Raw genomic sequence first — 25,536 nt, 5'->3', positions numbered from 1 at the left:
AAAAAAAAAAAAAAAAAAAAAGGATTCTGCGTGGACTCCTCCGGACAGTCGAAACAACAGACTGGATTTCTACATAGATTGCTTCCGTCAACGTGCAAAGGCTGAAATTGTGGAAAAGCAACATCACTTGCCCCATAACCTCAGCCATGCTGAACACAACGCCATCTACAGCCTCAGAAACAACCCTGACATCATTATCAAAAAGGCTGACAAAGGAGGTGCTGTCATCATCATGAATAAATTGGAATATGACCAAGAGGCTGCTAGACAGCTCTCTAACACCACATTCTACAGGCCATTATCCTCTGATCCCACTGAGGATTACCTAAAGAAACTACACCATCTGCTAAAAAAACTCCCTAACAAAGCACAGGAACAAATCTGTACAGACACATGCCTAGAACCCCGACCAGGGACATTCTATTTGCTACCCAAGATCCATAAACCTGGAAATCCTGGACGCCCCATCATCTCAGGCATTGGCACCCTAACATCAGGCTTGTCTGGTTATGTGGACTCTCTCCTCAGACCCTACGCTACCAGCACTCCTAGCTATCTTCGAGACACCACTGACTTCCTGAGGAAACTACAATCCATCGGTGATCTTCCAGAAAACACCATCCTGGCCACTATGGACGTAGAAGCCCTCTACACCAATATTCCACACAAAGATGGACTACAAGCTATCAGGAACAGTATCCCCGATAATGTCACAGCTAACCTGGTGGCTGAACTCTGTGACTTTGTCCTCACCCACAACTATTTCACATTTGGGGACAATATATACCTTCAAGTCAGCGGCACTGCTATGGGTACCCGCATGGCCCCACAGTATGCCAACATTTTTATGGCTGACTTAGAACAACGCTTCCTTAGCTCTCGTCCCCTAACGCCCCTACTCTACTTGCGCTACATTGATGACATCTTCATCATCTGGACCCATGGAAAAGAAGCCCTTGAGGAATTCCACCATGATTTCAATAATTTCCATCCCACCATCAACCTCAGCCTAGATCAATCCACACAAGCGGTCCATTTCCTGGACACTACTGTGCTAATAAGCGATGATCACATAAATACCACCCTATACCGGAAACCTACTGACCGCTACACTTACCTACATGCCTCTAGCTTCCATCCAGGACACACCACACGATCCATTGTCTACAGCCAAGCTCTAAGATATAACCGCATTTGCTCCAATCCCTCAGATAGAGACAAGCACCTACAAGATCTCTATCAAGCATTCTTAAAACTACAATACCCACCTGCTGAAGTGAAAAAACAGATTGACAGAGCCAGACGAGTACCCAGAAGTCACCTCCTACAAGACAGGGCCAACAAAGAAAATAACAGAACACCACTAGCTGTCACCTTCAGCCCCCAACTAAAACCTCTCCAGCGCATCATCAGAGATCTACAACCTATCCTGAAAGATGATCCTTTACTCTCACAGATCTTGGGAGACAGACCTGTCCACGCTTACAGACAACCCCCCAACCTAAAGCAAATACTCACCAGCAACCACACATCACTGAACAAAAACACTGACCCAGGAACCTATCCTTGTAACAAAGCCCGATGCCAACTCTGTCCACATATCTATTCAAGTGACATCATGATAGGGCCTAATCACATCAGCCATACCATCAGGGGCTCGTTCACCTGCACATCTACCAATGTGATATATGCCATTATGTGCCAGCAATGCCCCTCTGCCATGTACATTGGCCAAACCGGACAGTCTCTACGCAAAAGAATTAATGGACATAAATCTGACATCAGGAACCATAATACTCAAAAACCAGTGGGAGAACACTTTAACCTGTCTGGCCATTCTATGACAGACCTGCGGGTGGCTATCTTAAAACAGAAAAACTTCAAAAACAGACTCCAACGAGAGACTGCTGAGCTGGAATTGATATGCAAACTAGACACAATCAACACAGGATTAAATAAAGACTGGGAATGGCTGAGCCATTACAAACATTGAATCTATCTCCCCTTGTAAGTATTTTCACACTTGCTTCTTATCAAACTGTCTGTACTGAGCCATCTTGATTATCACTTCAAAAGATTTTTTTTCTCTTACTTAATTGGCTTCTCAGAGTTGGTAAGACAACTCCCACCTGTTCATGCTCTCTGTATGTGTGTATATATATCTCCTCAATATATGTTTCACTCTATATGCATCCAAAGAAGTGGGTTGTAGCCCACGAAAGCTTATGCTCTAATAAATTTGTTAGTCTCTAAGGTGACACAAGTACTCCTGTTCTTTTTGTGGATACAGACTAACACGGCTGCTACTCTGAAACCTGGTAATCCTAGCCTCAGTCCCCCGCCATACCTGTGGCCATCCAAGGAACAGTTATCTCTTTAACATGGCACTTCCCCTCCCCCCAGTTAGGGTTAGCATCAGGTGCTGGTGAAGCCCTAGAGTCCAGGCATGCACACCGACAGCTCCATTCTGCTGTCTGGTGCACTCCTCACTGTCCACACAGCCCTATCCCCATTAAAGAGATTTCAGCTTTTCTGGCATTGGGGCAGGAGATCCTCAATAGAGCTCACTTCAATCTGTTAGTGCTCTCTACCATGCCCTGGTAGCACCCCCTCTGCATCCCAGCTTCACGAGATCTGCACTAAATATAGAATCTTTAAGCACAGCCCTTACTGGCAGCTGGGAGCCCGTTCCACTTCTGGCTTGTGATTTGGTTAGGGTGACACCTTGCCAAGCACATACTGGGGACAGCTCTGCTGGCCTTTCGCTGCACATTAATGCTAGCAATTGTTCATTAATGCTAGCAATTGTTCCTTGCCCCGCTCCCAAAAATAAAAGGAACTTGCTCCAAAGCACCCAAGTGTTCACTTTGGAATGGTGATAAACACAAATGAGGCCTGGCTCATTCAACCTCTTCCCCTGGATGCCAGCATTGGGGAGTAGAGAGCTGTAGCCTTCAGAGCCTTCACCGTGGGTCAGATGTATCAATGGCCAGAACTACCCCGGCCAAAAGGGAGGAGGCAGACCCAGTCCTTTACCATAGACATGCATCTTTGTGAGCCCAGTACATGTCCCCTGGGGCTGACCGAGGAGGCCAGTGGAAGGTTCAGCTCGTGTCAGAGACAGCCCCTGTCTCTGGAGCGCGGCTGGCAGCTGCTTACACCTGTGCTCTCTGGTCTACACTCGGTGCTAGCTCTCATCTAACCCCTAAATGGCCAGGGTTCCCCTCACCTCAGGCAAGTCTACACTACAAAATTAAGTCACCCTAAGATAAATCGATGTACAGCCACCGTGGTAAATGAACCAGTTTTACATGTCTACGCTATGCTCCTTGTGTTGGCGGTGTGTGTCCTCAGCGGGAGCGCTTGCACCAATTTCACTGTCAGTGTGGGGCATTGTGGGGCGGCTTCTGAAAGGCAGCAACAGTCAATGTAAGTGATGCAACGTCTACACTGACACCACGGCGACCTAACTCCATCGACATAGGACTTTCGCGGGAGTGGAGTTATTAATGTAAGCAGAGTCAGGATGAGCTCTACCCTGACATCTGGTGGTGAATTATGGCGAGTGTGGAAAAGAACTCCAGGGGCTGATCTTGTTTGCATAGGCACACCCACTCGCCTGGCATGAAACAACAGCAACTGAAAGTGGTTACTTTGGCTGGTGTGGGATCCCCAGTTTCTCTATTATTGGGGCAGGAAGAATAAAGTTTTGTTACCCTGATTCTGTGAATCAAGGCCAGTGGAACTGTTGTATGATAGAAGGACTGAGTGAGTCCTTCACCATTACCTAAGTAGCACTTGCTTGACAAGGGGCATGGGTTACAAAACCCAGTGAATTGAGAGAGGATGGGGACAGGTATTTGTACCTGATAGGATGGGCTCCCCCTCTGAGGGTTTGAAACACTAATTGCACCATTTCCTTTCTCCACTGTTGAATGTCAGTGCTAACTTTGATTCCATTAGGAGTCTAGTTACAGGCTGCTGAGCTGAATTCACTTTGGGCCAATGGTGCACCAACACTGGGGCTCCCCTACTATACTATGAGCTGAAATTGCTAAGAGCTGAAATTACAAAAGAGCTAGAGTTATTAAGAGCTGAGATCACTGAGTGCTGTGTTAACTAGTGGGGGAGCCTGAAGCTATAGTGCTCAGCAGCTGGCGGAGCAATTTGTGGGGACGACTGGAGGAGCAGCGAGCGGTGCGGAGCCTTGCGGGGCCGGTTGGAGTGGCCCAAGGAACGGCGAGCGGGGCTGTTTGTGGGGACGGCTGGAACGGCTCACAGGTCGGTGAGCGGAGCGGAGCAGCTTGTAGAGTGGAGCAGTTCGTGGGACGGCAGGAAGTGGACTGGCTCGTGGTGAAGGCTGCGGCGGAACCCCACGGAGAGACGGCCGGCTGGCCTCGGATCACGTAAGGTGCCCCTTAACACCCTGCGTGCCCCCCCCCTTTTACTCTGGGGCTGCACTGACCAGGGACAGAGACTTTGGGGGTTGTTGGACTTTTGGGACTTTGGGTGGTTGCTGGACCCAAGAGAATTTGGGGGTGTTGGACTTTGGGGACTCTGGGTGATTTTTTTTGGGTTGCTGGATTCAAGAGCCAAAGGGAAAGGACACAGCCCAATTTGCTGGGATGGGTTTTGCTCATGGTTTGTGTTATGAATCCTGTTTGTGGTGTTTTTTCCAATTTTATGCTGATGTCGTTTACCTCATGTTATTAAACATTTTCTGCTACACTCAGACTCCGTGCTTGCGAGAGGGGAAGTATTGCCTCTTAGAGGTACCCAGGGGGGTGGTATGTAATTGTCCCAGGTCACTGGGTGGGGGCTCGAGCCGGTTTTGCATTGTGTTATTGAAACGGAACCTCTAGATACAGAACCTGGCCCTTGTTGCTGCCAACTTAGATGGGCAGAAGGGTTACATTAAGTTGGTGTAGCTGGCGTGTGTCATTGGTGGGAGCAACATTGTAGTGTAGACACCTACAGAGTTAGGTGAGTGTAAGCTGCCTTACGTCGGCCTAGCTCTGTAGTGTAGACCAGGCTTCAGATACAGCTCTCCCCCAAGGCCCTGCCATGGTGTGTGGGATCAGCCCCTCCCCAGGGCAGAGGGAGGGAGAGTTGGCTCTTGAATTAAGAGCTGCCTGTTGAATTAAGTCCTGCCAGAGACCCAGCGGCCCAGCCTGGCCCCTTTTCGAGTACGGTGTAAGACACAGCTGTTAGCCAAGCTTCTCCTCCACCTGCAGGCTTGGGCTCTCCTGGCACACAGAACGCTGACCCCCGTTCTTGGAGACAGGTACTAGCAAAAGCCCTCACCATCATTCCCCACTGGGGCAGCCCCATGTGGGGCAGCAGCGCTGGAGGCTGTGACATGGACAGTGGCAGGTGTTTCCAGGCCCACACATCCTTTTCCCCTGCACAGGGTGGGGGGAGTAAGAGGAGCATTTGCCCAAGGGCAAGATAACCCAGCCTTCCTTCTTCATCAAATTATTTCTGCCCTTCCCTGCAGGGCTGGGCTAGGCCATGCCGGGGTCCCCTGCCTATGCCAAATCGCAGCTGGCATTCGAGTGCTGACTCCCAAGCCCTATATTCTCAAGTATTGCTTCCCTGGTGTTTGGTCTCCGGTGCCAGGCTTCGTCCTGCACCCGCTGGATCTCGGTGATTCACTGCATTGGCCCCGTCCCCAGATCTCTGCTCAGCCCTCGAGTCTATCACCTCTCCTCCAGGTGTGCACCGTGTTCCCCAGGTGGCGCTGCCCATGGAAAGCCTCCAGCCTTCCTTAGTGGGTCCTTTGCTTGCATCTCACCCCTGGGAAGCTTCACATAGGGCCAGGGTCTTCCCTAGGGAGTTGCCAGCCAGGATCTTCTGCTGCTTCTTTTTATGTGGTGGTGCCTGTCCAGCTTCTTTGTCCCCAGGCTGGTGCTTGCCCCCCTTGAGCCCGTGCCCAGCAAGGGGCGGAACATCCCAGAATACTTTGTGCAGGCATCTAGGTTAAATGTCTCTAACACGTTTCCCTTACGGCCACACTCATCACCCCCCTGCCTTGCATACCTGCTCCATGCATGGGGTGTCTCTGGCCGTCCTCTCCTGCCCCATGCTGTCTGATTTCACTGCCCTCCTCACTCAGTGACACCAGCTGCCCTTTGAGCCCATCCCTCCAGAAAGGAGACCCACTGGCTGCTGGGGAAAAAGCCCAATAGGATTCCATCCCAGGAGTGGCAGATTACACGTGGCTTTGGCGACCATTCTACACCCCAGATGAGGTCTCAAGTTCTAGACTCCCCCTTCTCAGAGCCTGTTAGTGTCTAGGCACTGCTCCATCCTGGGCGGTAGGTCCACAGTAGCTGCTGTCGGCTTGATCTCTGTGTACGGGGGCAACAAAACTCTGTGCTTGTCTCAGCCACATCACTCTGTTATCAGCATTAACTCACTCAGTCCCAAGCCACCACGTGGTGGAGCCCTAGAAACACACAGCCCAGCTCAGCCTCCTCCACACGCCAAACAGAGCCTCTGCAGTCATTCAGATCTCACAGCCTCTGCCAGTCCCCCAACTCTGACCTGACCCCGCCCTGTATCCTCTGTGCAAGGGGTACACTCTCCTGACAGGAGCTAGCATGAAGATGGCACAAATACCACCTCAAAGCTGACTTAGCCAGGCACATGGGAGTAGGGTTGCCAACCCTCCCGGATTGGCCAGGAGTCTCCCAGAATCGCTCTCCCGGTGACTACTGAAACCAATCTGGGAGATTTTAATAGGCCATTAAAAGTCCCTACCTACTCTGGCTCTGCATGGTTCCTGGAAGTGACCGGCGTGTCCCCCTGGCTCCTAGGCACAGGGGTGACCAGGGGGTCTCTGTGCGCTGCCTCTGCCCCAAGCACCGACTCCGCAGCTCCCATTGGCTGAGACCCATGGCCAATGGGAGCTGCAGGCAGGCAGAAGCTTGAGGAGCCCTGAGCAGGGCTGGCTCCAGGGTTTTTGCCGCCCCAAGCGGCGGGAAGAAAGAAAGAAAGAAAAAAAAAAGCCGCGATTGCGATCGGCTTCATTCTTCGGCGGCAGGTCCTTCCTCCAAGAGGGACTGAGGGCCCCGCTGCCGAATTGCCGCCGAAGAGCCAGACGTGCCACCCCTTCCCCATTGGCCACCCTAGGCACCTGCTTGCTGCGCTGGTGCCTGGAGCCGGCCCTGCCCCATAGCCTAGGAGCCAGACACGTGGTTGCTTCTGGGAGCTGCCCGCGGTAAGCACAACCTGGCCGAAGCCTGCACTCCTGCTACATATAAGGGGGGGGAGGGATAGCTCAGTGGTTTGAGCACTATCTGGTGCAGCAGAGCACAGCCTACAGCAGCAAGGTTGAAGGTAATCTGGCAAGTTCCCCCTCAGCTGAGGGTCACTGTCTAGTTCAGGGTCTCTGATAAAGCCTCATCTTTCCCCAGCACTGTCCCAACCACCCTTTTTTCTCCACAGAAGAAACAACTACTATCATTGAGTGAAAGGATGGCCCAGTGGTTAGGACAATGGGTTAGGTCTCAAGAGACCTGTGTTCAGCTTCTTGCTCCACCACTGACTTCCTGTGTGACCTTGGACAAGTCACTTAGCCTGGTTGTGCCTCAGTTTCTCCATCTGTAAAATGAGGCTAATAGAACTGCCCTTCAGGTTCTCAGATACTAGGGTAATGGGGGGGGGGGGGGGGGGCATTCAAGCCCCACAGAGAGGGGATATTTATGTGGCTAGCTTTATTTAACACACCTGGCCATGCCTGCAGATGGCCACAGCACCCACAACTGGCCAGCTTCTCAGGCGCTCAGCTCCTATTCAGACACCTATAAGGGGCAGATTTTCAGGGCTTCCGCACAGGTTGGGTGCATACAAGCTTTGGCAGCGTACCTGTGCCATCTAGTGACAAAGCAAAATACAGCACTACTGCGTGGGCAGGAGGAGGGGGAGTGAAGGGATTACAGAGCAGGGAGTGAGGGAAAAAGAAAGAGGGATGACTGCAAAGGTTAGAAGGGGCGAGAGTGAGCCAAAAGGGAGGTGAGGGTAATGTTAATACAAAGGCAATACTAGACCACTCAGACTGATAGATTCCACTTGCCTTTCTCAGCTGTGACATAATTGTCCCTTTCTATTGTACATGTCTGAGTCCGGTTCCAAAACATCAGTCCTGCCACCCACGTGGGTGTTTGCCAGAAGGCTGCTATAAAGAATGCACTGTATTATGACTGCCGACTGCCTCATGAAAGAAAGTGTTGCCTTGGGGCGGGAAGTGAGACAGGTATCAGCTAGGCAGCGGCTCCCTTGGTCTTGAGGTGCCTAACGCCACACTACAGCAGCTGCTTGGGGTAATGCAGGGAGATGCGTGCCCCTGATGGACTCACTAACACCACTTGCCAGAGACCCAGCGTATTCCATGGCGGGCTCCCCGCCAGCTCCAGGCCAAGCCTGACCTTCAGTAGTTCGTGAGCTCTCAGCAAATCCCAGCTCAAGCTGGTCTGGCTGCCAGCACAAATCACAAGGCCCGAGACCAGCAATTTAGGACCTTGATTCGACAGCACCAGTCCTTCTGATCTCTCCCAGCCTTGCTGTTTGATATAATTCTCCAACAGCCCAGCCAGTCCCGGCACAAGCCGCCTGAGATTTGTTCCTTTGCAAATTTCCAAAAGCTAAGGAGGGCAATAGAGAGATCTGACAATAAAGCAGCAGTCACACCTTTAAATGCCCTCTGGTGCTTTGGGAGCAGGGTACCAAGACGGTGATTCCTACAGCACCCAGCTGGGTGGAGGCTGGAGAAAATGGAGGGGGGGGGAACAGTGGGGAGCTTTGGGATGAAGGTGGATGGTGTTGTGAAAGGAAATGAACATTAATGCAAGCCCTGCTAACCCAGCATGGCTCTTTGCCCCCATTAGTGGCTAAACCATGTAGAGAGATTTATGAACCTGCTACTGCCTCTGAGCTAACAGAGTTCAATCAGTGGCAGCTCATGCTTTTAGAGCCCACAGTCCAAGGTTCGATCCCCACTGGTGACCAGAATAAGGGCATTATTGTGAACCGGCTCATTCAGCATATGTCTGCGTAGCGCTGATGCCTCTGGGTGGGTTGTTGGCACAGGGTTTGAACCTGGGACCTCTGGATCTTAATATATGAGCCTCTACTGCCTGAGCTAAAAGAGCCCCCTCACTTACCCAAACCAGGAGCAGGCTCATTGGCTTCTAGCTGGCCTAGCCACAACTAGAGGTGGGTTGACTACCACCCCAAGCAGGTATTGCTTACACCTCTTAGTGTATTATCATCGTGCCTGCCTGCTTCACCACCCTCCATTCCAAAATAAATCTAAGGGTGAAGTGCATGACTCTGTTTCCATCACTGTCCCCAGTACCAAGCCCCAAGTCTCACTGACTTCCAAAGGCTGGAAATCGATCCCCTCTAGGCGTCTCAAGTCATAGTTCTCAGGATCAGTGGCCATTTTTGAAAGCGTTGGCCCAAGGTCAGACGGTCCATAGCACTGTTGGGAATGAAACCCAGGTCTCCTTGTTACTCAGCTGTGCCTTAATCACAAGGCCATGGTTCCTAGGACATGTGGGACCAGGCTTTCCAGAGAGCTCAGTGCCAAGCTGTCAAGTGCTGAGCACAGATCAGTGGGCCCAAATTTTCAGAAGAGCTGAGCTCCCTCTAGGCACCTAAACAGGGGCCAGATTTTCCAAAGAGCCCAGCAATCAATGTGCAGAAAATCTGGCCCTGTGAGGGGGTACTTGAAAGTCTGGCCCCTGCAGCCTGTTCTTGACTGGGGGGCGGGAAGAAGCTCTGACCCCAAGCTGGAGAATGTGGGGAAGCAGAGACTGGGAAGTGCACAAGTATAGACTAGCCCTTCGCTGAAGTCTCCTACGGAACCTCTGCCCTAGCCTGAAAGTTGTGGTGCCAAAAGAAACTGCTCCCACCTCTCCATGCCCAGCAGGCCCGTGCTGCGCATACTCAGATCTCAATGAGAACTCTCCCAATGAGCTTTCTTTGGGTTAATTCTGTCCCTTCTTACACAGAACTGTCTGCCCAGGAAATGAAACACCCCAGGTTGTAGCCCTAAGGATTAATCAGCTTGCTTGCATAGATATATCTTTTCTTATAAACTTGAGTTTTTGATGTAATAGGTTTATAGATTTATATTAAAAATAAGTTTGGCTGTAATGCAAGAGACCTACAGGCCAAAACCCTGTATGTTAAGCTAAGGCAAAGTTAGCATATCTATATTGGGACCCTTTACCCAGAAAAGTAAATATGACCTATATATGTTACCCAAATAGATAAAACACCCACGCAGATGTCTAGAGACCTTTACCTAAACCAATAGACAATGAAGGATGGCAAAGGGGATTTTTCAAAGTTGTACCCACAGACTTAACAAGTACACCACAAGTGCGCACATACCTGTCATCCATACGCACATACATACTAGCCTATGGGGTAAGTGTACCCTAATATTTCTGTGGGGGAAGGATGAAATTTGGGCATAAGAGGAAGGATTTCCGATCAGTGCCCTATAAAAAGGCGATTCATCTCGCCATTTAGATGCAATGCAATCTATCCACCTATCTACTGTTCATTGTCTCCATCTTCAACAACGTATCGATGCTACCCATCCACAACGGCTATTAACTATTAATAGGCCGTACTTTGTTTCTTTTCAAACTTTAAGTTTTAAGGGGACTAGGCTAAGCTTGGTTTCCCCACACTTTATTTCAGTTTAAGGTTTATTGAGTTAAGTTAGAGAGTAAACAGCTTTAACAGCTCTTTGCATTAGCTTCCTCTGCCAGAGGTGTGAAACCGGAACCGCCAGAGGCCGGGTCCTGTATCTTCCAGCACCAGGTTATCAAAACAGGGTGTGAGTATTAACCAACGTTTGCAGCACATAATATTGTATTATCATATGTATCTCTTGAATAACTGTGATACAACTGTAACTCTGTAATTCTAACTGTTTTACCATTTGCTTACTATTTCATTGAATTTAATAAAAAGTCTTTATCACGATATCTGTCTCAGTGTGCGCTTCCTGTCATACCCCCGAAGGTCCTTTTATAAACTCTGTGAAGCCTGATTCAGGACAAACTTTATCTTCTGATCAAACAAATTGGCAAGCCTAAACCCATACTAATTAACATCCATAATAATAATTATTAATATTATTAATTAATTAAAAATCAATAAAATTAAATTAAGTTGATAAATTAAATCAACACTACTAACACACCCCAAAACAGGCTACAAGGTGGGCCTGATCCTGTGAGGTGACGGGGCCCTCCCCTCCTATTGACTTCAGTGAAAGGTGCTGCTCAGCACCTCCCAGGATCTGAGCCCGTCAGCACAACAAGCAGAGCCCAGGGGAAAGGAAAGGAGATCTCCCACAGGGCATTCAATAAAGCACCCGAGAGTAGTAAATGTGGATTTTATTTAAAAACGTGACATTGCACAGTAAACTATTAGCAGTAACTTCATACAGTTCATCTACCTGTGTCCACGCTGGCCTGCGTGTGAGGGGGAGGGGAAAAGATCTCTGAGCAGAGACTACATTTCTTTGATGCTAATGCCATGACTGGCCCCCACTCCCTCCTCTGGTCCCCCCGCCAGGCCAGGTATAGCATACATGGCATGGGATAGAATACATTGGACTGAAGCAAGCTCTTTCACAGACACAGTGGGTGGACAGGAATTTCTGGAGCGGTGGGACAGGGCTCTCGATCCTTGTCCCCCTCCCCCAGCCTATACACACGGCTTTCGCAGCAGTAACAGCTTTACCCCAAGTAGAATTTTTCCTGCATATTCAAAGTCTTCCAAGAGGATAGATGCTCTTGGGGCAGTCCAGGGGCTCCTCCCCACAGGCCAGACCCCTCTTCTATTTCTCCTTTGGAAAACAAAAAGAACATCCCCTTTTCTTTGGGGATGTGTGACGCTCAGCTGGAGAACACCTTGCTCTCAGATCCCAAATGGGTTCTCAGCCACCGGCTCTTCTTTTCCACGTGTCCTGGGAAATCCACACTGGCACCCCTTGGGGGCACTTTGCTTTGTAACACTGAGTGGCCATTTATGGTAAACGGTTGCCCCACGAAAGCCCAGTTTGTTCTCCATTCCCCTCCTCGGAAGTGCAAAGATGTCTGGCCATGGTCTGCATAGCTGGGTTACAGAGCAATTTGCATAGTGGAGCTCAGACGCTAATATGGAGTTGTTTTCTTACAAAATACAACTAAAAGACTAAGTTCTGGTAGTAAATATGGACAGGCTAGGAAGGGTGCGCTTGTGGGTCCGTTTGCAGGGCATGGCTAGACCAGGCCAGCTGCCTTCTCTTGCACATTGTATTCCTTGTTCTTCTTCACCCGCCAGTTGACGATGACTAGCAGCAGAATGCCAAGGAGTTTATACCCTATCTGGAGGCCTATGTATCTGGCAAGAGAAAGAAATAGAGAAAAAGAGCAGTGTGAAACTGCCAGGAACAAACTCCGATCTGATGGGGCCGGTCCCTGTGCTCGCTAAGATGGCCCTGCTGCTCCCTTGGAATGAGCCCCGAGCTCTACTGAAACTTTGGAGTCTGCAAGCTGACCGAGGAGAGGCAGTGCAGTGCCATAGCTAGGGCGCTGGCTTCCTGGCTCTGCCAGTGAGTGCTGTGACCTCGGGCAACTCCTGGCCCCCCTGTTTGCCTCTCCCAACATTTGTGTGTTTAGCCTGGGAGCTCTTCAGTGCAGGGACTTTCTCCTGCATGGCCAGCACCTACCACAATTCTGCCCCTATCTCAACGGTGGGTTTTCAGACCTCCTGGGACACCAATAACACCACTAACTGTTCAGCTCTGATAGTTAGTTGTGCTGCACGGGGGGCTCTGCGATGAGACCGGCGCTCTGTGGGTGAGAGAGGGGCCATCCTAACTCGGAGCCCTCTCCTAGCTACACTTTAACCTATCCTAAAAGAAAATCCCTCCAGCTAAAATATAACCCAGGCAGGAGACAGGTTACTTGCCTCACATCTAGCAACCCAGCGAGGGAGGAACATCTCTACACTGCTGAGGGGTAGGGTCTTTGGCTTATCCCACTATTTACAGTAGCGGCAGTGCTCAGACCATGCTCACACATGCCCTTCCTCTCCCATAGTCTCCTCTCAATCCCCTCCTTTGGTCTGGTTTGCCTGTCCCAAGTCCCTGGACTATCTTGAGCATGCAGCCAGTTGCCTGATCGCCCCCCCCCCCCGACGTCTTTCTCAATCCTCTGAGCCAACTGAAAAGAGAAAAACTCCCAGGAACCCCCTTCCCAATGCCGCCTTCTGCCACCGCTTGGCTGTCAAAATGGACCCCCCAGGGCCTGGTGCTCTGAAGGCAGTGGGAGCGTATGACTCCCTGAGAACCACTGGCCTGACCCATTCCGAGCTGGGGATGGGCTTGTCCCCAGGAGAGCTAGCTCTGAGTACCTGCTACGAAGGAAGTCGTTGTTGTAGTAGGTGCAGAATCCTCGCTTGCTGCATTGCTTATTCCAGTGGAGGCAGGAGGAGTCAATGATGACACCAAAGAGAGCTGGAGCAGGCAACCAGGCTGCCATGGCCAGGGGGAGAAGGGGAAGAAAGCATGTGAGACCAGTGTCACACTCCTTGCCCCGCAATATAGACACAGCTGCCTGTTTAAATTCCCTCCCCTTTTTGCATGGAGGGTGTTTCCAGCCAGCCCTCAAACCCAGCCTGGCATCCTGCTCCCCCTGGGGGAAGGCCTGATACTTTGCATCTGCTTTACCCCATCTGGAGCACCCTTTCCATTATAAGCCAACCCAGCTGCTTGGGCGCCATGCCAGGACTCTCCCATCGTGCCTATGCTTTGTCTGGTCCCTGTAGCCGGAACTCAGTCAGTGGCTTACTGTGGCTGTATGAAAGACATGCGTTGCAGGCGCCAGGACTGGCTGTGTCCATGGGGCGATTCTGCCTGACCCCTGGATGCGCAAACAAAATAGCATCCTGTGCACAATGTGACCTTGCGCTCCCCGTGCGTGCCAGGTCATGCCACAGGGAGGACGCCATTTTGTATGCAAGTGTACAATTGCATGCCTGACTAAAAACATCCCAGCACGCACTGGCCTCAGTCCCAGTCACTTTCTCTTCAGAGCTCAACTTGAAACCTTCCTCTTCACTTTAACCTGTCACTGAAATTGACCCCTCCATTTTTGCTTTCCCCCAGCCTTCTGTCAGTGGCTACCTACTTCGCACCACTAATGGGGCCTTGAAACGGGCGTCAGTTACACTTACACTCCCTTTACAGCTGCTTGACGTTGGTGGGAGAGATCCTCAGCTGAAGTCAAGGGAGGTCTGATGATTTCCACCAGCTGAAGATCTGCCCCCCACAGCAGTGTAAAGCAGGGTCAGTGTAAAAGAGAATTGGGCTCTACATTCCTTTCCTGGCTGCATGATAGCGGCTGCACCTTTTTATGAGGGATGCTATATAAAAACAAAGTTCTGTCACGGGCCAGATCCTGAGCTGATGTAAATTGACGGAACTCTGCTGAAGTCAATGGAGCCCGGCTGATTTACACCAGCCCAGAATCTGACCCAGAATGTTTGCTCCAAGTGTTGAGGGAACTTTAATGTCCGAAGTTGTCAGGACATCAGCTTGTGGCCCATCCTGCCTTTCCTGGTCTCTACAGCTGCCCCTCTGTACTTTACAATGTGAAGATTGGAGAACTGGCAAAAATGCCAACATTCCTGACATGAGAAATGATCTAAGTGTTGTCTGATGGAGGGTTTCAACGGAAGCAGACTGTGCACTATCTGCTGGGACAGCTGAATGGGGGTCGCAGAAACCATCAGTGGAGTGTCAATACTTTTCCACCACCCAGAGAAGTTTACCTCTTTGGAATTAAAAAAAATGTTACTGCTTCATAAAAACAAAGAAATAAACGAGACACAGACCGAAAGGTAAGTTAGGGCTTGTCTACACAGACACTCAGTTCCTGAGTGTAAATCTACCTCGCACTAGCCTGTTGCACACTAACTATCCAAGTGGACCCTGCTGCCATGTGTTAAACGTTCCCTAGTGTGCTCTGATCTACTTCTGTTTCAAGTGGGGTAGCTCAAAGTGCGCTAGGGAACTCTTAGTGCACAGCAGCGGTGTACACAGCAAACAGCAGGCTAGTTGGGCTAGATGTAGACCCTGGCTTGCTGCAAACTAAGTGTTCACCCAAACAAGCACTTAGACAGTCAAAAGAAATCCAATCCAAAAGGGAAGTGGAAAAGCTAATGTGAGGTTCTGATGAACCCTGCTGTCCTCTCTCCAGTCTCCAGCTCAGACCTGTGCTATGACATTATATGATTCACATAGAATCATAGAATATCAGGGTTGGAAGGGACCTCAGGAGGTCATCTAGTCCAACCACCTGCTCAAAGCAGGACCAATCCCCAACTAAATCATCCCAGCCAGGGCTTAGTCAAGCCTGCTTCTTTCTTCCCAGTTTGTGCAATAATTGGTGGCTTGTACAGGGAGCTCGAGTCAGACAGACACTCACCTAACAGTCTCATCAGTAAGAATTGGACTCCAATAGCAAATGACTTTTCATCCTGGTTCACCAACCTGTACGGGAGAAGTTAGAGAAGATCAGATCCAAAAGCTGGACTCGTCATTTTTGATGTATTGCCCTGTGCAGATAATGAACAGGTTGGAATCTGCATTTCGGTGGCTTGGGGCTCACCACGTCTCATGGGATGTGCAAGGCTTAAAGATACAGTCAAGCCAGATTTCTCTTGATATGAAAGTTGTGGGGGAAAGGGATGTTTAAGTAATTCCTGAGGGAATGGGCCAGATTCAGAGGGGACGTCACTGGTGATTGAAGCTGGCTGGAAAATGGTAAGTATTTTCTGTGAAAAAAATCAAAAGAAAGGAGAAATATTTCCCCCTAAATATTTTGCAGAATTTTTCCATGAAAAACTGAAAACGAAGGGCTGAGAGAGGATCTGATTGCTGTCTATAAATTCATTAGTGGGTAAACACCTGGGAGGGAGAAGAGTTATTTAATCGAACAGACAATATTGGCACAAGAACAAATGGGTATGAAGTGGCCATGAGTACATTTAGGCTGGAAATGAGAAAGTTTCTAACCATCACAGGATGGAGGTTCTGGGATATTCTTCCAATAGGAAGAGTGGGGGAAGCAACCTAAGAGAGGGGGAAGCAACCTAACTATCTTTAAGATGGAGCTTGATAACTATATGAAAACATTATATGACAGATTACACGTCTGCGACAGTAGGTGACTGGACTGTGGCCCAAGAGGTCCCTTCCAGTTCCATGTTCTATGAAAACCCAAAACCTGTTGGATCTTGAAAACTGAAGTATTTCTGGTTTTCAAAAACCTCACCCCAAACAAACATTTTCCAGTTTTTGAAATATTGGTTGTTTTTGAAAACTGAATTTTTTTCCGTTTCTGTTTTTTCATAAACCCCCTCAGAAAATGTCATCCAAAACAAAAAATGTTTGCAAAACTTGGATTAGAAACAAGGCGGTTTTCTTGTTAGAAATCTGTTTCTAAGACAAATGCTGCTCAGCTCGCTGGTGATGTAAGTCACTCCTTGGCGGTGAGAGGAAGGAACTGATGTGCTCAAGGACAGAAAGGGGAAGTAGCAGGAAAGGCAGCCAGCAGACGGGATGAAGGTAAAGAGTGGGAGGAGTTCCACAGCCTCTTGGTTGATTTTACTGCTGCATCCACTCAGTGGAATGTAACTTACACCACCACTTACATCACATCTGAATTTGGCCCAATGACTTGGTATATTCAGATATCTAACAAGCAAGTTCCATTGGGGCCATGCAGCAATTTCACACCTTCCTTGAGCATATGAAGGACACTATTCTTTTGGAAATCTGGGTCTCTGGACAGGACTGGAGGAGATAGGTGAGTTCTGACCTTGTGAAGAAAGTAGCTTTGGGCTGAAGAGCATGCAGCGGGGAGATGGGGATGAAGGGCACAGGAATGAGAAAGAGGCAAGGGCTGCTGCATTCAGCTAGGAGGGAGAGGCTCTTGGGGAGCCCTGTGTCTTAAGGGGGTCCAAAAAGTTGGTGGATCTGGGTTGGGTTTAGTCTTAATTCACCTCTGCTTGTGAGCCTAAGAAGATACAGGGCCAGATCCTCAGCTGCCATAAATCCATGTAGCTCCATTGATATCCCTTAGTTCTGATATTGACTTCCATGGAGCTCGGCCAATCAGCACCTGCTGAAGACCTGGCCCATACTTCCTGGCCTTTCTTTAAAAGACAACATACCAAACCCAGTCTCCTAGTTGCCTCTTGCCAGTGATAGACCTAGGCTGTGTGACCCATGCAGCCGCATAAAGTCTAACTCTTTCAGAGCCCCCACCACACACAGACACTCACCCCACTAGCCGGAATAGCATCCCCAATTCCACATCCGGCAGACCACATCAGAGAAAGAGTTCCCCAACTGCCCTCCCCGAGCTCCAATTCAAAAGTCCATGTAGGGGTGCCACAAACAATCACTGACTATTATTCATGGGCAAGGAGGGATGTGTCACCCCAGGCAGTCAGGAATGAGGCAGCCCATGTGGAGAGAACAAGGAGAAGAACTGGTCATAGATGGGGAGGAAATTTGCCAGTGCTTTGCATGTGATACTTCATATGAGGTCCCATGAAACTGAACTTTGTTGCTTACCGTAATACCATCATGTAGAGGGGATTGTGAGACAGGCAGGCTATCAGCGCAGCACACGAGATGAGGAATATGACAGGAAGAAGTAAATGGGAACAGCTGACCTGACAGGAACCTGTCTTTGCTGAGGACTGTCCATTCTTGGTGTGGATACAGGAGCAGTTCACGTAGATCTGTTTAGGGCATTAAAAAAAGACAGTAAAACATCTCCTGAGATCAGTGTATCTGGAGCAGAGTTTTTGGGACTCTAACCATCCCAGTTCTCTTCTCCCACCAGTTTTCCAGGGAGTAATGGCACTGGCCTCAGTGGTAGGAGTGAGCAGAATATGGCCAATATTAAAAAAATAATATTGTGAAGTCATCATTCAGTGCTTAGTGATGCTTGCTCAACAGGAACCTGGCATAGCCCAGGAAGACCTAGATCACACACAGTTACTAAAAGTCCTACTGAAAAACAAAACACCTAAAAAACATATCCAAAATTTAGGCTACATAAAAAAGCCACAAGAGTACAACAGTGCAGGAAACCAGCAGCAGGGCAAGGAGCTACCCAATTTATTGCGTTCAGAGCAATATGTATGATTATCTGCCTTGTGGGCAGATGGCGTGTGTGTGCATGCGGTACAGGAAACTCATGGCTCTCAGAGACAGAGTACAGGCTCTGAAGGCCACAGTGGCCGAGCTGGAGGAGCACAGGAAGACAGAGGTTCAGGGAGGAGACTTTTAGGGACATCATAGAGTGGTTCCACCTCCTGTCTGACAGCCCGTGTGTCAAGGAGGATGAAAGTCACAGGGCAGGAGATCATAGAATCATAGAATATCAGGGTTGGAAGGGACCTCAGGAGGTCATCTAGTCCAACCCCCTGCTCAAAGCAGGACCAATCCCCAACTACATCATCCCAGCCGGGGCTTTGTCAAGCCTGACCTTAAAAACCTCTAAGGAAGGAGATTCCACTACCTCCCTAGGTAACCCATTCCAGTGTTTCACCACCCTTCTAGTGAAAATGTTTTTCCTAATATCCAACCTAAACCTCCCCCACTGCAACTTGAGACCATTACTCCTTGTTCTGTCATCTGCTACCACTGAGAACAGTCTAGATCCATCCTCTTTGGAACCCCCTTTCAGGTAGTTGAAAGCAGCTCTTCTGCAGACTAAACAATGCCAGTTCCCTCAGCCTCTCCTCATAAGTCATGTGCTCCAGCCCCCAATAATTTTTGTTGCCCTCCGCTGGACTATTCCAATTTTTCCACATCCTTCTTGTGGTGTGGGGCCCAAAACTGGACACAGTACTCCAGATGAGGCCTCACCAATGTCAAATAGAGGGGAATGATCACATCCCTCGATCTGCTGGCAATGCCCCTACTTATACAGCCCAAAATTCTGTTAGCCTTCTTGGCAACAAGGGCACACTGTCGACTCATATCCAGCTTCTCGTCCACTGTAACCCCTGGGTCCTTTTCTGCAGAACTGCTGCCTAGCCATTCGGTCCCTAATCTGTAGCAGTGCACGGGATTCTTCCGTCCTAAGTACAGGACTCTGCACTTGTCCTTGTTGAACCTCATCAGATTTCTTTTGGCCCAATCCTCTAATTTGTTTAGGTCCCTCTGTATCCTATCCCTACCCTCCAGTGTATCTACCAGTCCTCCCAGTTTAGTGTTATCTGCAAACTTGCTGCGGGTGCAGTCCACGCCATCCTCTAGATCATTAATGAAGATATTGAACAAAACCAGCCCCAGAACCGACCCTTGGGGCACTCCGCTTGATACCAGCTGCCAACTAGACATGGAGCCATTGATTACTACCTGTTGAGCCCGATGATCTAGCCAGCTTTCTATCCACCTTATAGTCCATTCATCCAGCCCATACTTCTTTAACTTGCTGGCAAGATCATCAAGCTGGAGTGGAGGGACATGATCCCATAGTTCAGACTCACCTTCCGGATGATGTCATGGTATCTTCTTGCACTGAGGATATCCCTCCAGGGCAGGGAACCCAGTTATTAAGCTGAGACAGGCCATAATAGTACCAGAAGCAATTATTAGAGCCATAGATAGTTGGATTTGTGATAACCAGGAGAATGGCATGATGAACTGCCTACCGGATGTGAAAGTAATGGATCTCATGAGACATCTAGATAACCTTATAGGTAGTACTGGGGAGGAGCCAGTGGTCATGGTACATGTAGGTACCAATGACACCGGGAAAGGCAGGAGAGAGGACCAGGAGGCCAAATTTAGGCTGCTAGGTAAGAAATTAAAGTCGAAGGCCTCCCTGGTAGCATTCTCTGAAATGCTTCCAGTTCCACATGCAGAGTCAGTAAAACAGGCAGAACTGCAAAGTCTAAATGCACGGATGAGACAATGGTGTAGGACGGAAGGATTTAGGTTTATTAGGAACTGGGGAACCTTTTTAGGAAGGAGGAGTCTCTACAGGAAGGATGAGCTCTACCCGAACCAAAATGGAACCAGATTGCTGGCATGTAAAATTAAAAAGGTCGTGGAGAATTTTTTAAGCTAAGGGCTGGGCCAAGCGGACAGGTGCAGAGGAGCACCCGGTTCAGGCGGAGACATCACTCAGGGATGAATTCATTAAAGTGGAAACTCCATAGCCTAGTAAAGAGGATAGGAAAGAAGATGGCAAAGTACAGGTGGGAGCTAGTGAGGAACAGTCAAATGTAGAAAAATCCATTTCAATATAACCAACTGAATATTGATAAAACATACAAATGCTTATATACAAACGTGAGAAGTCTACATACTAAGATGGGTAAACTAGAGTGCCTAACATTAAATGAGGATATTGCTACAACAGAAACCATGGAAACTTGGTGGAATGAGGATAATCAATGGGACACAGTAATATTAGGGTATAAAATATACAGGAATGACAGAGTAGGTTACTCTGGTGGGGGAGTGGCACTATATGTTAAAACAGCGTAAAGCCAAATAAGGTGAAAATCGGAAATGACTTGAACAGAACCATAGTATCTCTATGGACAGAGATTTGATGCTTGAATAATAAGAGTCTAGCAGTAGGAATATACCATCGACCACCTGACAGGATGGTAACAGTGACTGTGAAATGCTCAGAAAGGTTAAAGAAGCTACAAAACCAGAAAATGTCATAATAATGGGTGATTTCAACTATCCTCATAGTGACTGGGTAAATGGTACCTCAGGACATGACGCAGACATGAAATTTCTAGACACCATGAATGACTGCTTCTTGGAGCAGCTAATCCTGGAGCCCACAAAAGGAGAGGCAATTCCTGATTCAGTCCTAAGTGGAGCACAAGATCCGGTCCAAGAGGTAATGATAGCTGAACCACTTGGTAATAGCAACCATAATGTAATTACATTTAGCATTCCTGTAGGGAGGAAATACACCAAAACCCCCACCCCAGTGACATTTAACTTTAAGAAGGGGAACTACACAATAATGAGGATGCTAGTTAGATGGAAAATAAAGAGAGCAGTCAGGAGGGTAAAATGCCTGTCATAGCTGGGTCGTGGGCGGCAGACCTAGCAGTCAGAACCAGAGTCCACAGTCACAAGACAGGGGTCAAGAGCCAGCTGGGTCAGGACTTCAGGAGGTCAGAAGCAGGAGACAAACTGGAGATCCGACCCACGTGTCAGGCCGGGTCAGTTACCAGGGGCTCAGAGGCAGGTGACAAACTGCAGGTCAGGAACCACAAGACAGATGCCAACAGGCCAGGTGGGTCAGTAGGCCAGAAGATCAAGCCAGGGACACAGGAGCGGGAAGCAGGAAGCACAAGGCACAGAGTCCAGAGCAGGGTGGAGCCCACTAGTTCAAATAACTTCCTCCTGCTGACTCAAACGGGGCCAGCAGGCCAATCAGCCATGCTAGGATGCTGCCAATCAGACCTCAGGGGCAGAACCTCATGTGTCTCAAGTGAGCTATTGCTAACATCCACCAGGTGGAGAGTTGGGGCATGGCTGCTCCCAGGCAGACCTATAGGTTGTAGCAGCAGGCAAAGTACTTTAAAACACCATAATAGAGGCTCAGACTAATGTATACCCCAAATGAAAAAAGATAGCAGGAGGACCAAAAGAATGCCTCCCTGGCTAAACAGCAAAGCATTACAGGCTAAAAGGTGCCCTTTAAAATTTGGAGGTCAAATTCTAATGAGGAAAAGAGGAAGGAGCACACTCTGGCAAATAAAATGTAAAGGTGTAACAAGGCAGGCCAAGAAAGAATTTGAGAAGCAACTTGCTAAAGACACAAAAACTAACAGTAACAAAACAAAAACAAAAACAAAAGTAAGTAGATCAGAAGCAGGAAGCCTGCCAAACAATCAGTGGGGCCACTGGACGATCAAGGTGCTAAATGAGTGCTCAAGGAAGACAAGGTCATCACAGAGATGCTAAATAAATTCTTTGAATCCATCTTCACTGCACAGGATGTGAAGGGGATTCCCACATCAGAGCTATTCTTTTTGGACAATAGATCTGAAGTATTGTCCGAGACTGATGCGTCAATAGAAGAGGTTTTAGAACAGACTGACAAACTAAAAAGTAATGAACTTCCCCAATTTATTAGAATTCTTTGAAGGAGTCAACATGCACATGGAGAAAGGTGATCTAGTCGATATAGTGCACTTGGATTTTCAAAAAGCCATTGACAATGTCCCTCATCAAAGGCTCTTAAGGAAACAAAGTAGCCATGATATAAGAGGGAAGGTCCTCTCATGGATCAGTAACTGATCGAAAGACAAGGAAACAAAGGGTAAGAATAAATGGTCAGTTTTCACAATGAAGAGAGGTGAATAGCGGGGTCCCCCAAGGATCTGTCCTGGGGCCTGTGCTGTTCAAAATATTCATTAATGATCTGGAAAAGGGGGGTGCACTGTGAAGTGACAAAGTTTGCAGATGGTACAAAATTGTCCTAGATAGGTAAATCCAAAGCTGACTGTGAAAAGCTACAAAGGATCTCACTAAACTGGGTGACTGGGCAACAAAATGTCAGATGAAATTCTACGTCGATAAGTGTAAAGTAACGCATATTGGAAAACACAGTCCCAACTATACATATATATGCAATGATGGGTTCTAAATTAGCTGTTACCACCCAAGAAAGATGTTGGAGTCATTGTGGATAGTTCTCTGAAAACTTCCACTCAATGTGCAGCAGTGGTCAAAAACTCCTATAGTATGTTAAAAATTATTATGAAAGGGATAGAAAATAAGACAGAAATTATCATAATGCCTCTATATAAAGTCCAGGTGCACGCACACCTTGAATACTGTGTCCGGTTCTGGTCGCCTCATCTCAAAAAGAACACAGAGGAACTGAAAAAGACTCAGAGAAGGACAATAAAGATGAACAGGGGTATGGAATGGCTTCCATACAAGGAGAGAATAAAAAGATTAGGGCTGTTCAGCTTTCAGGACATTGGAAATGTCTCCATTTTTCATTGCTTTGATTAAAGCTTTAGACATTTTTAATAGCTACACAATGCTTGTTTGAGATGTATCGCTATGCCAAGCAGAATTTGTTCAGTGTTTAACCTGGAACCGATAATCCAGAGGAACAGGCATCCAAGGTGATAAATCATGTTTGGTGTGAAGAGGAAGAAAGTCAAATGATTGCAAGCCTCATCAAAGCTCTTCTTTTGCTTTGAGGCAAAATTAATTATACTTGTCCAAGTGTTCCGTGATCACCTTATTCCAAACATGAAGCTCTGGGGAAAGTCCTGCGCTCAGAGAAGTATGCACATGCTACTGGTGAGTCAGAAGCTGGCATGGCAATACCAATGCACACTTAGAGAGAAGTGCCCTTTGTTGGGACTGTTTTGCAACCCGGAACAATGTCACCGCAAAAGCACCCTGGGTTTTGATTCTGAGAAAATGATCACCATAGCTAGAGGTGGCTCCTGACACCTGATCTTATGGGCTTCCAGAAAACAGTTTAGATTCCAGCCCATCAATGTGACTTTGTGGGCCAGACGGCTCAGCAGTGTGTCATCTCCCCAGCCCCTGGAATCCAAGTTGCCGCTACTTACCACGTGCTTGGGCGTGGAGGAATTAACAATGGAATCCGTACAGCCAGCATCGCAGGGGGAGATATACTCCACATTATTGTCTCCACAGACTGGGTGAAAGAGGTTCTCTGAGCAGGAGCACCCAGTGAGGCACTTAGCTTGTGATTGGGAACTTGATGTACTGCCAAGAAAATGGAAAAAATAAAATAAAATAAATTGGAAAAAAAAAGGATAGGGAAAAAAACCCACCCTGTTGAATTCTATGCGTGGTTAACCAATTTCCCTGTCTCTGTTTGTGTTGGGCCACTGCCATGCAGTAGCCTGGCCTTGTGCCTGATTCCTATGCCCCAGCAGGTACTGCTAAAGTTTACAGTGAATTTAGCAGTAATTACTCACATGTGCACGCAAACAAACATTCACACACTTTTTTTGGGTGGAAAAATAATAATCAGATATCTAGAAATTTAACTGGGCTAAGGCCTCCGTATGAAACCACATAACACCCAAATCGGAAGTGGGGGGAAATCAGTTCAATCAGAATTGAAACTGGAAGCGTGCTAGCTCGAACACACAAATTGAGGCAAGGGCTGCATTTAAACTTCACAGGACAAAAATCCCTACACTGATTTTTCTTTCCTTAGCACTACGGAGGAGCAGTAAATTTCTGCAGTAACATATGACCCAGTAATCCATCTTCAGGGATTACACTCAGTCAAATCCTGGGGTGTGGTGGATGGCAGGAGAGACTGCATATGCTTTACTTCCTGCAGCAAATAGCTAACAGTCACCTGGGACTTTCCAGGTAAAGGGATTTTCCACTGCTCATGGGCTGCTGGTACTGAGGTGGGGAAGATTTCCAGAGCAATGTAAGGCATCGGCCAATAGACATCAGACCATAGAAAGAGTTTGACTAGCCTGATTTGACCCAAGCAACCTGCAGGGGAAGGAGAAGAGCAGGTTAAGGGAGCCACTGGGGAGAAGAGACAGTGTCTGGAGTGGCTCAAACAATAGCCAGAAAGTGCTGAGCCCAAATCTTGCCCTGGAAGTGGATTGAGTTCACTGGGCCTTCATGATGAGGTGGAAGGGGGCCTCTCTCTCTCTCTCTCTTTAGAAACAGTCTCCAGTTAAATCCCTTCTCCTGGCCCTATCTGACCTGTAGGATTTTGCTCTCCCCATTCAAATTGACAAGGAATGTGGATTGTGGGTCCCTCCACTTCTGCCAGCCAGGGGTTCTGTGTACAGCGGATCCCTACAATCAGCAGCGGGGAACTCACTTACTACTTGTCCTGCCCAGGCTGCTTAGACATGGCAGCAAAGGGGCAAATACCTGTTCTCCACTGTTGAATCTGACGAAGTGGGTATTCACCCATGAAAGCTTATGCTCCAATACTTCTGTTAGTCTATAAGGTGCCACAGGACTCTTTGTTGCTTTTTACAGATCCAGACTAACACAGCTACCCCTCTGATACTGTTCTCCACTGTAGTCTCCCAAGCTGCCATCTCCTCCCATGCAATTGTAACCCACACACCTCCTGGGTGTAGTGCTCTGTCTCAGCTAGTGGCACCAAGACCACTGAGAGACAGAGATTAGAGTCTGCTCTACAGCTGTAGTTAAGGGCCATATGGCTTTTAGCTCATGCAGTAGAGGCTCATGCATTTAGCTCCAGAGGTCTCAGGTTTGATCCCGCCCGCTGACGACTGGAGTCTGTCAGTGTTACACAATTATCAGAGAAACTCCAGCCCCACGCCTTCAAGCTGGGGAGTGACAAACATGGTCTCAAATTCAACAAGGAGTCTGGTGTTACCTTAAAGACTAACAGCTTTATTTGGGCATAAGCTTTCGTGGGTAAAAACCTCACTTCTTCGGATGCATAGAGTAAA

The 25,536-nt window shown here is 48.4% G+C and overlaps 1 protein-coding gene across 1 annotated transcript in view; it reads right to left on the bottom strand.

Moving 5' to 3' along the window:
• Nucleotides 1-12,177: 12,177 nt before the first annotated feature.
• The window catches only part of SLCO2A1 (solute carrier organic anion transporter family member 2A1), a 94,084-nt gene continuing 80,725 nt past the window's right edge, over nt 12,178-25,536 (bottom strand). Inside the window, exons 10-14 of the mRNA XM_024213423.3 lie at nt 23,677-23,836; nt 17,657-17,826; nt 15,501-15,565; nt 13,426-13,546; nt 12,178-12,411 (exon numbers count right to left, since the gene is read on the bottom strand). Coding sequence (XP_024069191.2) covers nt 12,291-12,411; nt 13,426-13,546; nt 15,501-15,565; nt 17,657-17,826; nt 23,677-23,836 — 637 coding nt within the window. The 3' untranslated portion in view covers nt 12,178-12,290. The remainder of the gene's footprint in view (nt 12,412-13,425; nt 13,547-15,500; nt 15,566-17,656; nt 17,827-23,676; nt 23,837-25,536) is intronic.

The sequence above is a fragment of the Terrapene carolina genome, unplaced genomic scaffold, assembly GCF_002925995.2.
Source record: "Terrapene carolina triunguis isolate 2854851 unplaced genomic scaffold, T_m_triunguis-2.0 Scaffold837, whole genome shotgun sequence".
NCBI classification, from domain to species: Eukaryota; Metazoa; Chordata; order Testudines; family Emydidae; genus Terrapene; species Terrapene triunguis.
The sequence above is the reverse complement of the archived record's forward strand: the minus strand, read 5'-3'. Positions and strand labels throughout refer to the sequence as shown.